The sequence below is a fragment of the Clinocottus analis genome, unplaced genomic scaffold (genome assembly GCF_023055335.1).
Source record: "Clinocottus analis isolate CAN_PGR_092001 unplaced genomic scaffold, fCliAna1.0.p SCAF_14, whole genome shotgun sequence".
NCBI lineage: Eukaryota > Metazoa > Chordata > Actinopteri > Perciformes > Cottidae > Clinocottus > Clinocottus analis.
Window position 1 is genome coordinate 5,418,929 of NW_027175865.1, and position 15,583 is coordinate 5,434,511.

Here is a 15,583-nt window from a genome sequence, read left to right on the forward strand (position 1 = left end):
GATAACAAAATGCTTGTGATATCCAGAGAGCAGAGCAGTCGGAGAAGAGCAGGTCAGTTACACATGTAAAAATATGATGGGGAAGCAAAATAAAAATACTTATTTTCCAACAATAATTGAGTATGGGGTATTCAAGTTGCATTTTCAAAGAAAGTTATATATATATATATACACACATTGCGGTTAACTAGTTTCTTTGTTGACCTGTTTGTTGACACACTTGCAGTTCAAGCATACAGAGTCGACTGCACACAACTCAGTTCCCACCCCTCGCCGCCGGGCGTCAGCAACGCGCACACAGAGAGACTGGTCACCACCTATACATCCATGGTTTCCACACCCACAAGAGAGACGTTTATTTCATATTTCCGCATTTCGAGTTGGGCAGAAGAAACACCAAAGTGGCCTCTGCCCCGTTGCAGCTGCACCTTAACAACAACCAGCACAATGTCACGCTTTCTTCTTAGAGCAGACATTAGGAGATGCGTCACCTCTCAGATTAGAATGGCTTCTGATCAGGTAACGCAACGTCCGATGTGTGACTGGTGACAGCTGACTTAGTGAACGTTAGCATTAGCTTGCTAATATTAGTAAAGTTGTTGGTATCGGAGACGGGGTTAGCCCGGCGAGCTAGTCGTTAGCTCGTGTGTTCAGAGGTCCACTTATTGTGCGCGTGCACAGATGACCTTTCTGCGTGTCACGCGTCAAGACTGCAGCGTGTTGTTTATGGCCACAATGTAGCGTCGGACATGTTGCTGTTAGTGGTAACTTTGTGTTTTTAAAGTTACTCCAGCAGTCAACGATGGAGTGTGCGATAATAATGAAATGCACACTAGTGAAAAACAGTCTGCTCTCTGTGTTTATGCGCACCACCCTATGGGAAGCACACGCAGTGGCAGCGACCGAGCAGTAAATGGGTTAAGGTGCAGTTGTATGTTTGTAACCTGAAGCAGAGGGCGGCCTAACAAGGATATGAGTAAACAAGACATCACATGCGCTTTACCATGTCGTCCCGAAAGAGCAATGTTGTTTTCTGTTGCTGTTGTAGAGATTGTTGAAGAGATTGCATAATAAAGAGTCAAATCTTAGGAACATGTTGTGGTGTTTTTGTAGATGTATTTTTCTAAAGAAGTTGAAAGACTGTCATGTGTGCTAAATGAATTTGTATACTGTAGCCACTAACAGGGAGGCATATGTACAACCTTATTTTGAATTAGGGTTGCCAACTGGCGGTACATTATTGGAAAGTGTTCGGAAAATTTCCACGGGAATTTTGGCTCGGGAATTTTGAAAAAAAGAAATGTGCCTAAGTTTTTTTGCAAAAGCATATAACAGGGAACTTAAATGTAGTTGAGAACAAGATGATGCACGCCGAGCTCAGCTGTACCTGAATGCAACTTGTTGGGAACATTGTTTGGCAGAAACATAAACATAAAACATTCTGTTTTGACGTGTTTGTCATCAGTGTTGCGTCTGAATGTTTCAGCCCGATGCCTGGCAAGTGTGACAGCGCCGAGTTGCGTAGAAGCCAAGAGCGGTATTGCAGACAGATAGAGATTTCAATTATAGTTTGTAACATATTGAAAAAAATAACTGAACTAGTTCATTTTTTGGAGCTGTGAACTTAGTTCAAAATTTTGAATTATGGACTATGAACTGAACCTGTTCATGTAGAAAGTGAAGTTTCCCAACACTGTTTGTCATTAGCATAGAGATTACTTGGTAAACTGAAGCCATGTTCATTTTAATACCAAGTTTATTTGTTTACAGTAGACTTTTTTACAGCAGTGAGAGTAGGAAGTATGTATGTCCACACAAAAGTACACCATCACCTCGATTACTCTCGGCTTTAGGAATGTCAAAAAAAGTCATTTTTAAAAGTTGTATTATAAATGTTTGCATGCATGTCTGCTTATGACAAGGTAAATACAGTTAAATTACCCCAAAATTTCCAGTTAAATCCTGTTAATTCCTGTATAATCCCGTATAAAGTTTCCAACTTTGAATATTACCGGAATTTTTGCAACCCTATTTTGAATACATGAGTATCTACAATAAACACATTAATTGTATTTCAGGCTTCCTCAATAAGCAAAAGAGAAGAAATACCTTTTTATGTGTTCTCATTTGTTAAATACTGATGGTTAATGAACTGCACTTCTATGACACCTTCCCACCTTATCCAACAACATGCTTTACACTTTGCCTCTCATTCACCCATTCAAATGCACATTCATAGATTGATGGTGGTGGGTGGTGACTTGTATGTGAATTGTGAGGCTTCATTCTGCTTATTTCAGCTTGGCGAGTTGGGCAAGGGTGCAGGCAAAGGTGGAGGTGGAGGAGGCTCTGTAAGGGCGGCAGGGGGCGCTTTTGGAAAGCGAGAAGCGGCAGAGGAGGAGCGGTACTTCAGGTGAGAAAACGGGTGCACAATCAGGCAAGGGAAACCAAAAAAAAAGTTTATAAAAGGGTTCCCCGATGGCCAATCATTGGCACGTTTTGTAATGACAAGTATGAACCCTCTTAAACCTCTCAAAGGCACTATACAGTGCTACAGCACCCCTATGCTGTGTTAGATACATTTAGTACAGTCAGATAGCTACTTGTATCTGTCATACATACAATGTTATCTTACACATTCACAGCTGTGGCTCAGCAAGTTGAGCAGGTTGTGGAAGTGTGCTTGGACCAAACATTGCTCCCAAATTGCTCCAAGCATTGTTCTGTGCCATCGGTTTGTCAGAAGACCATAAGGCTCTCCATAAATGAAATACAAGTTGATTTATCGTTCAAAAAACTGCCATTAATGGAGCCCCTCCAGAATCTAAAATTGACACTGAAAGCATGCTATTATATTCGTAGTACCTGGTAATCACACACATTTTGAATCCATTGTATCACTGTGTTTGTGCCTGCAGGCAGAAGGAGAAGGAGCAGATGGAGGCGCTGAGGAAGCATCACGTGGAGGAGATTGAGCACCACAAAAAGGAGATTGAGCGCCTACAAAAGGAGATTGACCGTCACAAGGGGAAAATCAGAAAGCTGAACCATGATGACTAAAGCTGTTGTAATTTCTCCTTCCGACCATCTGATTGCCAAGTCAATTGTTATCAAATATTGATTAATTTACTGCTTGTCAATGCAGGTCTTGTATGACTTGATACTGGCACCATAAATACCAATAAAATCCTTAATTTGTTGGCATTTCATGAACGCTTTTGAGCATGTTTGTGCATCTTTGTATACATCTTAATTGTCAAATGTCAAATATATATTAGGATATGAGTAACTAAGTGTTAGAATAATTAGTCTGTACCTGTAATTAGACTGCATCTATAGTCTGTCGATGGATAGTTGAGGAAGCGCTCGTTTTCAGTCACCTCGCCTTCCGGTTAGGTTGATTGTGGGAGCCATTTAGCTGTGATGCAACTTTGCTGTAGCATTGTTCAAATAAATTAAAGCTACTTCCCTACCTCGTGTAACGTAAGCGTATGTCTCATACTAAGATTGTGATGGTATTCTCTTTGGATCCGCTACGTGCTCAACATAAAGGCGCAGAAGTCAGACTCCAGCACTGCGCGGTTGTGTGTGAAAAGAAGCCAAAACGAGCACACCCGCCCCTCGGCGCGCAGTTAGTCACATCTCGCGATGATTGCGGAGCAGTTGCGTTGTTCGGGCGAGCCGACGACGAGACCATAGCTGTCTGGAAATTTGTCTCGTGGTTTAGACTAAAACATATTATTCATATTGGACAATTTTTGAACGCGCGACCAGATACTCGTTCCACATTTTAACACGTGCCACTGTTAGTGTCCCGAATCAGACCGGTGAGTTTTGCTAGCTATCTGTTAGCACCTTGTACGGAGCGTGTGTTTGTGTGTCTGAAAGCGTCCTCTGCACGGCGAGGCCTAAGTACAAGCTCGTCAGCCAGCCTGCTGAACACTTTTATTCTTAGCTCGAGATAAATAATAAAAAATGCTTAAGGTCGATTTTGCTCTGACATTTGTAAAAGAAAAATTCACCCGACTGTTGAAAACTGCGCGCGGCAAGTAGGAGCGCGTGCACGTAAATGTGGAGATAAAATGTGTCCGCCTCGTTAGCTCGCTGCATGTGAAGGGGGCGGGACGGTAACGTTAGCTGTCTCTAACGTGTTATGTTACCTCAAAGTCAGATCACATCCACGCGTTTGAAAAATATTTGCAGAAAGAATCATTTAAACACATGTTCATTTTTGGAGGGTGACAATAAAAAAAACAGTATTTGTGGGATCTTTCCTCATCAAGCAAAAATACAACCTTATGTTTAACTTTCACTGACCACATTGTGTTTCTTCGTTGCTATGTTACAGGACGATGGCTGCTGCTGAGGTGAACGGTAGCTCCGCTCCTGCGAAGGAGGAAGAGGAGCCCATGGATGTGAGCACCACGCACACAGAGAACTACCAGACGCTGGTGGACGCAGGGCTGCCCCAGAAAGTAGCAGAAAGTCTAGATAACATCTTCCAGACAGGTGGGCGATGAGTGTTTTTTGACTCAGAGAAGCTATGGGATGTCACCACTGTCGCTGAGCCTGGCAGTGAACATGCTTTGTAATTGTAGGCTTGGTGGAGTATGTTGACCTGGACGAAAGGGCCATTGATGCCCTGCGTGAATTCAATGAGGAGGGAGCGCTTACTGTGCTACAACAATTCAAGGAGAGCGACCTGTCCCACGTACAGGTAACCACGTGGATCAATTGCACCCTGTTTTGTCTTTGATTGGCTTTTTATGTCTGGACACCATAAGTAACCTGATTTTTTTTATGTACCCCATTTATTCAAATTTTTTTAAATATAGAATAAAAGCGCTTTCCTTTGTGGAGTGATGAAGACTTACAGGCAGAGAGAAAAACAAGGAAGTAAAGTACAAGAGTCCACTAAGGGCCCAGATGAAGCCAAAATTAAGGTAAACAAAGTCCTGTGACTGAGCTTTTTTGTGCAGAAGGTCAGAATGATTGTCATTTAAACATGTCTCTGCCACCATTTATCCCAGTGAACTTTTTTGTTGTGCTTTTCAGGCACTGTTGGAGCGGACTGCATATACCCTGGATGTCACCACAGGGCAGAGAAAATATGGAGGTCCTCCGCCTGATGATGTGTTCAAAGGAACTCAACCAGGGATTGGAACTGAGGTAGATACGTTTTATACATATATATCTGCGCTGCAGTAACAGAATCCTGCAGAAGATACTGCATATTGGACTTAACAAATCCTTACACTTGTTCACCTCTTTCTTTCTTATTCATCAGGTGTTTGTCGGAAAGATACCGAGGGATTTGTATGAAGATGAACTGGTGCCGCTCTTTGAGTCTGCTGGTCCCATCTGGGACCTCAGGCTAATGATGGACCCTCTCTCTGGTCAGAATAGAGGCTATGCCTTCATTACCTACTGCAATAAGGATGATGCACAAAAGGCTGTAAAGCTTGTAAGTAGAATAGCACAACTTTGAAAAAAAACATCTCAAACCACATAACAGAGTTAGTTTTAAAGGAACGATCCAGAATCTGTTTAATGAGTCTGACTTGATCTCTGAAGTGTAACTTTAAAAACAAGAAAATAATTCAAGCTTCCCATTTTATTTTCAGTGTGATAACCATGAAATCCGCTCTGGCAAGTACTTGGGAGTGTGTATATCTGTTGCAAACAATCGCCTGTTTGTTGGATCAATTCCAAAGAACAAGACAAGGGAAAGTATATTGGAAGACTTTGGAAAAGTTACAGGTCAGTTAAAAAAAAACAACTACAAATTTGTCTTAGAAACTGATCAAAACAAATCCTCAGTCATTAAAGATGATATACCTTGACAACAGTTTTAGAAGATAATTATATTGTTTTTATCGCACAGAGGGTCTCCAAGAGGTGATATTGTACCACCAGCCAGATGACAAGAAGAAAAACCGTGGCTTCTGCTTCTTGGAGTACGAGGATCACAAGTCTGCAGCACAGGCTCGCCGCCGCCTCATGAGTGGCAAGGTCAAGGTGTGGGGGAACCCCGTCACTGTAGAGTGGGCCGACCCCGTTGCTGAGCCAGACCCTGATATCATGGCCAAGGTTAGTCTTTGTGTCTTTCTCTTTTAAAAGGCTGTGCGTGCTTGTTGGTGCATGCCAGAGACCTCACGTCCGCCGCTCTGCACCTCCCTCATTCGGTGGTTATACTTGATAACGTCATCCCTACTGACCGTGTCATTGCAGAAGCACCCCTCTCTGTCAGCACTTACACCGCTTTTTTGTCTTTTTATAGGTCAAGGTGCTCTTTGTAAGGAAACTGGCCACAGCAGTGACTGAAGAGCTCCTTGAAAAAACATTCTCTCAGTTTGGAAAGCTGGAGCGGGTGAAGAAATTGAAAGACTATGCTTTTGTCCATTTTGAAGAAAGGGATGCTGCCGTAAAGGTGAGTTTTCTTGCTTTAGATGAGATATTTTGCACGTCTATTGATTCTGTGTATGTCAGAGTTATGGATTGTTTTATTTGGCTAGGCAATGGATGAGATGAATGGGAAAGAGCTAGGAGGAGAGGAAATTGAGATAGTCCTGGCAAAGCCCCCAGACAAGAAGAGGAAAGAGCGCCAAGCAGCTCGGCAGACCACCAGGAATTCAGGGTAAAGGACAGAAACATGTGACTCGTCAACTGCCTGACTTCTTCTCTCATAAGGAATGTGTTAAATGTAACTCTATCCCCCCACCTTTGCAGGTATGATGACTACTACTACTACCCACCTCCACGCATGCCCCCACCCGGCCGAGGCAGGGGTCGTGGTGGCCGAGGGGGCTATGCCTATCCTCCAGATTACTATGGATATGACGACTACTATGATGACTACTATGGCTATGACTATCATGACTACCGGGGTGGCTATGAAGACCCTTACTACGGCTACGAAGATGTGTACAGCATGAGGGGGCGTGGCTCTCGTCCCAGCAGGGGCGGTCCTCCTCCACCTAGAGCTCGTGGAGCACCCCCGGCAAGAGGTCGAGGGGGCTACGCCCAAAGAGGGCCCCCCCTTGGTGGTCCAAGGGGTGGCCGAGGAGGGCGTGGAGCCCCTTTCCAGCCGCAGAGGGGGCGCGGTCCTCGCGGGGCCAGGGGCAATCGTGGCGGTAACGTCGGCGGAAAGAGGAAGGCAGACGTGTTTAACCAGCCTGACTCCAAGCGCCGCCAGACCAACAACCAGCAGAACTGGGGGTCCCAGCCCATCGCCCAGCAGCCCCTGCAGCAAGGGGCCGACTATTCCGGTAACTATGGTTACAGTAATGACACCCTGGAGTTTTCACAGGATTCTTATGGGCAGCAGTGGAAGTAGATGCACCCAAAGGTATTTGGCAAAGTGGCAACAAAAAAAAAGAGAAAAACAACAGTAAAAAAAAAAAAAAAAAAGGTGATTGGCCACAATTTTTTGATTGACTTTTTATTCTTCACCCCTCCATGAAAAAAATATCTGTATATATCTCAGAAAAAACGGACAGACCCCAGAATTGGCTCAAGATGATTGGCTGGAAAGCCTTTTGGCTGAAGAAGGGAACGTAACCGTTGTGGTGAATCATTTCTTACTCTACGGTTACATTGGGACGTGTCTTTAAAAAAAACACCTAAAACACTTTTATTGTTACGTTTTGTTCCAGATTCTTTTAAAGCCAACCATGAACATTACTAAAAAGTGGACATTCATTTTCAAAAGTCTGAGAGGACATTAAATAGTGATATTGCCGCGCAGGACGTTTTTGCCCATGCCCCTTTCCTCCTTCCCCTTCTTGTACTCCCTTTATATGTGGTTTCTCATAGTTGCTTAGGGACTTGCTTGTAAATAAATGCATATGATTAGAGCTTCATACTTCATTTTTTTGCAATGGTGGAGAAAAGAATCCACAGGAAGGAAGAAATCAAAGTTTTGTAATGTTCAAAGTGTATGCCTAGCATTTCTAGAGATAGACGAATTGTGTTTTTTTTTTAACTGATACCATAACTTCCTATGTTTTCTTTGAACTTGCCCAGTAGAATTTGGTTTGGCTTACCTTAAGAGCCTTAGCAGTTTGTTCTGATGTTCTTTGTATTTATAACTTTTACGTTTGTTCCGTTTCAATAAAACTAAGCTGAGCATCAGTCAATTGTCAGATACTCAAATTCAGTGTTGTCATTCGGTATTTGATTATCAATTCCCGTATCTGGATGAAGATCTTCTTTTCCAAGTCAAATTTTGTCTCAAAGGATAATTACAAAAGACTGACATTGCACAAGAGAATTTGAATGGTGTTTGGATGAACACAGGATTTTAACCCTTTTAATTTTCAGTGCATGTTACATCAGACTACAGTCATTTCCTGCACTCAGAATTTAAATTGTGAACATTAAAGAAATACAAACGACTGTTAAAGGACCAAAAGTTTGGCAATTTTGGCTTTCAATTACTCAAGATTGTACCTGTCTTTGAAAATGTGTGTGCACAGGTAAACGGTGTATGCTTTAGTAGATTTTAGCTTTCTCTGATGCTGTTCATGAAGAAAAGAAAAACCCAGAGTGCTCCCTATAGGTGATTTATTTTTGTTTAATTTGAGAATGCTTAAAAAAAACAACTGTTTTTAAAATCAGTACAGTCCTTTTTACTTTGCACTTTTACCTCTTCAGAGCCAGCCAGAGAAGCATTATTGGGACACAGCCAAGGAAACTCATTTCTTGTGCAGAAGCATAGCAATGTGTTTAACAGATTGTGCGCAGACGATTATGGGATGAAGTAGAAGTAATTCAGTAGAAGAAACCATGGATTCTTTTCACAGGTGGGAATTTGCTGTGCTCTGCAACTCCAAACTTTGTTGGTTGTTTTACACCTTTTTAACCTGAATGGTGTTTATTAAGACAGGCTGACATTTACTGAAGCATATACTGTGTTTACCTGTTAACACAAACTTTACAGGCATGGACAGTCCTGTATAATTGATGAAAGGTCACTTGCACTGGTGTGGTCCTGATGCTGACCCTAACAACAGTTCGAACACATTTGACTTTGAATGGATTTGTACTTGTGTGCTGAGTTGTTTCCAATTAATTTATTTTTTCTTCTTCTTAAAAACCTGCACCATCTCAACCATCTGCACTTCTTTTCGAGGACACCAAGGATCTGACCATCCAAAGGGTTAAAATTCTAAAATGCTTCTGCCATAGAAAGCGACCACCTGTCAGAATCTCTTAACTGTAAAAAAAAAAAAAAAAAAAAAAATTTTTTTTTTAATGTGTCTTTTGGTACCATGGTATCATTGTATTTTGTTTCATATGTCTGTCCTCTTATTCCAACCTGCCTAGGTGGAGAAGCATTGAGAGCGGCACCAGTAGAATGAGGAACTCTCCTGAACGGTACTCGAGGGTGAGCTAGCCTTGCACAGAGTACTGTCTCCTCTCCTGTAGCCATTTGTAATCACTGAAGAAACGCTAGCCATCATTCTACTTTGTTCTTTTAATTGTTTTCCTTACTAATGTGTTTAACTACGAATTAAGCTCAGCAGTGGGAGTGTGATTTTGTGGTTTTCTTTCCAGGATGTGAAGAACACATGTCACTAAAGTTGACTCAAGAATTATTGTAAATATTCAAATTCATTGTGTGAAAGAACACGGGAGTCATGCATATTTCCTTCACAGCCGTGCATATCTTTCCCTGTAAGCCAATTTAAAAAGTCATGTGCAAATTTAGAGCCAAATGGCTGTTTCTTTAGACTGGATTAAACAGTCAGAGGTCATACTGTCAAGGATTTGTAAGCACTATGAACTCCAAAACCCTGCAAAACATCTGTTGCTCATCTTTGCTCACTGCACCAAAGCCACACCTCAGCTGTCTGCACACATTCTGTGAATGGAGGGTGGTGGTGGGCATTTCCCCTTCAATGCCGCTAGAGGTAGCAATCCCACACGAGCACCACTAGAGATCCATTGTTCCTTTTATGCGACACTGCTTTTACTGGCCATTTTCTGAGCTGGAATGTTGCTAATGAATACACATGTATTAATTAGAGGAGCTGTTATAATTTATTCAAATAGCTGGCGGGGTACTCTATGAAATACTGATCAAATTGGCTGACGTTGGAACAATGAGTCTCAAAACAAATGTCTGTACCCTTGAACGCCACAAGATGGCAGTAGTAGTGCTCCAGTGTTCATAATGCACAGGTAAGACTGAAATGGGGAGCACAGTGTTGTGTCAGAAAACGTATTGTATCACACATTTTGGGATGTATTGCAGTGCCATCAAATGCTGGCGTTTCCTTTCCAGTTTCTCATGTCAGAACTGTGTCTTTATATGTTGCCTCTTGTCACCAGGCAGTAAAGGAGCTGCCCCCATCCATGTGAATGAGTTCACACAAATGGAAGGGACTGATTGGTAAGATTGTTCATTATCTGTATTAATGCTTAGAAGGTCTCAACATGTTTATACTTTACGATTTTAAATCATTTCTGACCTCTATACTTCCCAGAGCCAATTTGTTCTGTAAGGTTTAGGGTTAGTTTTCACAAGATTAACTCTGCATAAGGTCACATGTCTGCACATTTTTTTGTAGTTATAGATGCATTGCATCATGTTAAAGACGATACAGTCTGCTTCTCTGGTCATGTTGATGCTAAGAAGCTGATTGACCAAGTTTTGTCAATATGCCCTCGTCTGTGTGGCTCTCTTCTAGCTCAGTCAGGAGTCCCCAATCAGCTGCGGGCCAGCGTCTTCGTAGGTTTTCTCATCCCTCCGAGTGAACTCCTTACTGGACTGTACACTTGAGGTCCGGTGCTCACGGGAACATAAGCTGGCGTCCCTGTTCCCAGCTCGGCAGACTGCACAGGTGAGGAATACTTTGGATTAGTGCAGTCACTCCTGTATTGGAGCTTTTGTTGGGCCTGTATTTCTGTTCCTTGGACCAACTTCTCGAGTCTCAATTGATGTAAACATCACATTGGAACGTTTTTTTAATTTAATTTTTCAAAAAAAGTTGCACTGCCATAACTGAGATTCATAAGGGGTGTGGAGAGGAGTGCAGACTTGAGACATGTCTTTATTCTAATGGTTAATGTCTTTCCACTTGATCCAGAAGTGTAGGAGGATACAGTTGATTTCATAATCAAGAGCTCCATCCAACAGACTACTCCTTGCTTATCCAATTTAAATCATTATTAATGTAAAGGTAAATTAACTGTTGCTCTTGATTGTTTAATACATGTCAATACCCAAGTAATTGTGTTTGTGTATGTATGTTTATGCTATTGTTTTATATTCACATGGACCTGGTGATTAATAATCCAAAAACTATGTGCACAACTTTCAATAGGTTCTTCAAAATGGAAGTCATTTTGGATTTGGCGCAACGTCATGGAGTTCAGAAGTGGTTCCTATATTAAATGAACATGTTTATTGCAAACTGAACCAGTTGAACCTAATTGGTGTAACTGTCAGTGGTATTTCTGTACCAATCCACGTGCACAATCCAGGTTTACAGAAAGGTGTTTGGGGCTGTCTTGGATTTAGGGATTGCAAGCCTTTAAAACTGGAATTCTATATTTTTTTTAATTTTTTTTTAATGCAGCAGTAAATGTATGATGTGGGAAACGCAATGCAAGCCTCTGTCTTTCTTCTGGGTGATCTCTAAATGAAACGTGTGAATCCAAACAAACAATCTGAGATTTCTCCTGACAAGTTACAGTTAAGTTGATAAGAAATGCAGTCTTTTTGTGCACGATAACATTTATCCCGCCATCCTCCTCACCCATCTTTTTTTTAACACCATGAAACGAAAAACAACGAGTCATTCTAACGTCGCCTTGGGTTTTCATTGACTATCCTTTACGTAACGATAACGTCCAACGCATTCATAAAGCTCGTCTTCCCTTCAGAGGCACCGTGACGCGATTTGCATTAAGTAGACCGCATGGTCACGTGACGCTACGACGTCACATGTAAGTCGGGGGGGGAAGATGGCGGCCGCCGGCGGAGAACCTTCTACGACAAATGTGTCGGATGAATTATTTCAGAACTTTTACACGGAGGTACGATGCACCTTATGTGAGTTTGTGTTTCAACGGTGTCGGTCGCTCTCCGTGAGTCGGCTGAAGTTGCGCAACAGCTCTCGCGCTGGTCCGTCCCCCCCCACGGGCCTCGCAGACGTTACCGTCAGCTAACGTTGAGGAGCTAACGTCCAGCGAGACGTGCTGTGGGCAGACACGTCCGTCGGGTGTGATAAGGACACCGCTGAAGATCGCCTATGTCTTTTTAAGTTTTCTTTTCCTCGACTCCCACACGTCACTTAATCTCCAGTGGCTCCCATGGCGGCTGGTTTCTGCCCTCCGTGTAACGTTAGCAGCGTCTGTCCATCGCGGTGCCCTGTGTCTGGGCTCGCTTCGCTCAGTCAGTCTCATGGTTAGCGAATGAATGAGGTCTGACTCCCACAAGAGATGCAGAGCCGCCCTCTGTTTTGGGTCTAATGTGTCTCCTGAATGCTGGCTGAACTAGGACGTCAGAAGAAGAAAGAACTAGTAAAAAAGAAAATAAGCAGCAGACAGCGCAGCTTCAGTGACTGCTTGTGTTTTGAAAGTGGCCATTGTCTCTCTATCAGGTAAAACAGATCGAGAAGAGAGACTCTGTGTTAACCTCCAAGCAGCAGATCGAGAGACTGCTCAGACCCGGCTCGTCCTACTTCAATCTCAACCCTTTTGAGGTAAGCGTCCCACCCATACAGTATTTACCTTTTTTATTAGGGAGTTGTTGGATACGATGGCAAGTTAAACGAATATCTTAAGTACTGATTTACAAGGACATTAAATGTTGCATGATTGATCAATGCAATGGACTTTAATTATTGACTTCATAGGTCAGACATTTAGATTTCTATTATCATCCATGTATGTAGATTTCCCAAAACGGTATCAGAGAAAATGGGAAGAACTCCACCCATCAAAAACAGCAAAACATGCCCTGTGTGTTGATCCTTTTGGATGAATTTTATAAAGGTCGACAAATATTCTGTTGTCACTACGTATGAGCTGCCATTACTCTCATCACAATTTGATTTCCGCTTAATGATTATATTAGGTTGTCTCTTAGAATGAACATACCGATGTTGAATCAACGTCCCAATATTTACATCATCTCCAGGTGCTGCAAATTGATCCTGAGGCAACAGATGATGAATTGAAGAAAAGATTTCGAGCGGTAAGCAGCAAAAATTAATCCTTACATTTTCCTGTGAAGACGTGACTTGCCTGCTGATTTTTTGATAGTGCCATAATGTTATTTGTTTCCTAATTCCAAATATTTGGTCTCCTTTTTTTGGTAACTATGCAGTTGTCCATTTTGGTGCATCCAGACAAAAATCAGGATGATCAAGTCCGAGCGCAGAAAGCCTTTGAAGGTACATTCCTCACTGCTTTTATGTTAATATACATCTGCTGGCATTGAACTTGTTACATGTTGCCCTATGTGTTTTGACTGATGTTAATCGACACCGTATAATATTGTGTCCAGCTTCTTCCTTTTACGCATGCTGTCGGTCGATGGAAAGCAAAGCTTTATTTCACCTGAATGTCTCACGGTTCTAGCGGTGGACAAGGCATACAAACTCCTGCTGGAACCGGAACAGAGGAAGAGAGCCTTAGATGTGATCCATGCGGGACAGGAATACGTTGAGCACCATGTGAGAGTCATACACTGTTGATACGTTCAAGGCTGTTTGCCTCTGTTACTCGGCTCTCGTGAGCGACTGTTTGTCTTAACTTTTTATATTCTGCCAACATGTGCTCCCAAACAGGTAAAGGAGAAAAAGAAACAGTTGAAGAAAGATGGGAAGCTATTGGATATAGAGGAGGATGACCCTGAAATGGTGAGTCAAAGTTATAGAAAAACTATATTATAGTTTCCTTTGAGATAGTAATTGGTGTTATTGGTGATAGCTGTCGAAACATTGAATCATTGTATCTCATCAATTAATTATTTTTTTAGACAAACAGGATTCTCACAATAGTGATATAGTAAATATTTGTCATGCTACCAGTTAAGGATTATACAAGACCAAACTTGTGCTTTTCCAGTTCAAGCAAGCCGTGTACAAACAGACCATGAAGCTGTTCGCAGAGCTCGAAATCAAGAGGAAGGAAAGGGAAGCAAAGGACATGCACGAAAGGTAAATCACTCGCACAGTCTGTTTACAACCTGTTTGTTCTTATGGATTTAAAAGATGGTAACAAACGTAAGTTGTGATTTTAATATCTGATAAAAACAGAAAAGGAGTTAATTGAGAATTTCATGAATGTTTATCCCGTACAGCTGTGGTTGGAAGAATTTTGTTTTCGGGTTGTTCGTCTGTACGTACGCACAATTTTCACGAACGCGATGCCTCTGGAATGCCTGGAGGACGTTTCTTCAAATTGGCTGCAAACGTATGAAGTCAAATGAATCGATTCTGCCGTCAAAAGTCAAGGCCACTGTGACCTCACACGCGTCCCGTTCTCGTGACTGGCTCGAGACTTTCTTCAAATGTTCCCCAAACATCCACTTGCACTCAAGGATAAACGGATTAGATTTTGGAGGTCAACGGTCAAGGTCACTGACATCATGAAACATGTTTTTGGCCATTCTAAATTTGTTTTTAAATAAGAATTCCACACAAATTGTTTTTCTTCGCGCTGTGCATTTTTTTTCATCTGTTTTTATATTGTCTGTAAGCTGCTACACTGCCATCACATTTCCCCTTGGGGATTAATAAAGTATCTTAATAAATAAACTCATTTTGGACCGACATGAATGTAAACTGCAACGTGAGTGGTTGGTGGCCGCATAGGTTTATTTTTTCCTCTTAATTTACCAGGAAAAGGGCAAGAGAGGAAGAAATTGAGACGGCAGAGAAGGCAAAGCGGGAGAGAGAATGGCAGAAAAACTTTGAGGTGCGTTCCTCCACAACTGCGGTGGCTTTTAAATTTAGACATGATTGCGTTTTGTCATTTCCTTAAATGAGCATTCTTTGGTAACACATTTTGCCAGGAAACAAGAGATGGGCGTGTGGACAGTTGGAGAACCTTCCAGGCCAAAGGCAAAAAGACAAAGGAAAAAAAGAACCGGTCCTTCCTCAAGCCCCCGAAAGTCAAGATGGAACAGAGGGAATGATGCCGCAAAACGGGACTTTTAGATTAAACCCACTGTTATAAAACACCCAGTTCCGTGTCCTCACCTCCTCGTCTGCAATCAACTGTGAAGTCGTCATCGCAGTCATTGGGATACTTGTCGTACGAAAACTTCCTCATCCTGACAAACATAGTTTTGTACTTGGTTTTCTAATGTACATATCTGTGATCTGGACCCAGAGATCATACCTGCCTCATGTAAGAAAGAGAAACTATGGATCTTCCTCTTCCGTCACTGAAAAATGTGGTTTGTCATTGTTTTTGTTTATTTTTTTTTAACTAAATAAAGCTTGGTGTTAAAAAGCCTACCTTTATATTGGTCTTCATGGCTGAGTTTAACATTAACAGGAGTTAAAAAGGTAGGTATGGCTAGATTTTGGGAGTTGGTGCGTAAAAGGTATGTGGCCATGGT

General features: G+C 42.1%; 3 protein-coding genes across 8 annotated transcripts; all 3 read left to right on the plus strand.

Annotated features, from left to right (window-relative positions):
• The first annotated feature begins 312 nt into the window (after positions 1-312).
• Positions 313-3,209, plus strand: LOC137784396 (ATPase inhibitor A, mitochondrial-like). The gene is made up of 3 exons (XM_068575000.1): positions 313-519; positions 2,301-2,413; positions 2,919-3,209. The coding sequence occupies exons 1-3, from the start codon at positions 328-330 to the stop codon at positions 3,058-3,060; spliced, it is 447 nt and encodes a 148-aa protein (XP_068431101.1). The 5' UTR covers positions 313-327; the 3' UTR covers positions 3,061-3,209.
• Positions 3,210-3,664: 455 nt separating this feature from the next.
• LOC137784393 (heterogeneous nuclear ribonucleoprotein R) lies at positions 3,665-12,713 on the plus strand. Of its 6 annotated transcripts, XR_011077405.1 has the most exons (16): positions 3,665-3,827; positions 4,349-4,509; positions 4,599-4,717; positions 4,836-4,943; positions 5,056-5,169; positions 5,288-5,464; positions 5,625-5,760; positions 5,885-6,090; positions 6,281-6,430; positions 6,516-6,637; positions 6,730-7,268; positions 9,328-9,388; positions 10,336-10,396; positions 10,695-10,847; positions 11,094-11,186; positions 11,331-11,622. XR_011077405.1 is itself a non-coding variant. In XM_068574997.1 (12 exons), the coding sequence occupies exons 2-12, from the start codon at positions 4,353-4,355 to the stop codon at positions 9,360-9,362; spliced, it is 1,863 nt and encodes a 620-aa protein (XP_068431098.1). In that variant the 5' UTR covers positions 3,665-3,827; positions 4,349-4,352; the 3' UTR covers positions 9,363-10,284. The 6 variants fall into 6 exon arrangements, 3 of the variants coding, with proteins under 3 accessions (XP_068431098.1, XP_068431096.1, XP_068431097.1); XR_011077403.1 differs by lacking the exons at positions 11,094-11,186; positions 11,331-11,622 and adding an exon at positions 12,612-12,713; XR_011077404.1 differs by having other exon boundaries at positions 11,094-11,624.
• dnajc8 (DnaJ (Hsp40) homolog, subfamily C, member 8) lies at positions 11,951-15,477 on the plus strand. Its single transcript, XM_068574998.1, has 9 exons — positions 11,951-12,045; positions 12,612-12,713; positions 13,151-13,207; positions 13,340-13,406; positions 13,594-13,688; positions 13,803-13,874; positions 14,083-14,174; positions 14,859-14,934; positions 15,032-15,477. Exons 1-9 carry the CDS (start codon positions 11,974-11,976, stop codon positions 15,152-15,154), a joined length of 756 nt encoding a protein of 251 aa, XP_068431099.1. The 5' UTR covers positions 11,951-11,973; the 3' UTR covers positions 15,155-15,477.
• The last annotated feature ends 106 nt before the right edge of the window (positions 15,478-15,583 follow it).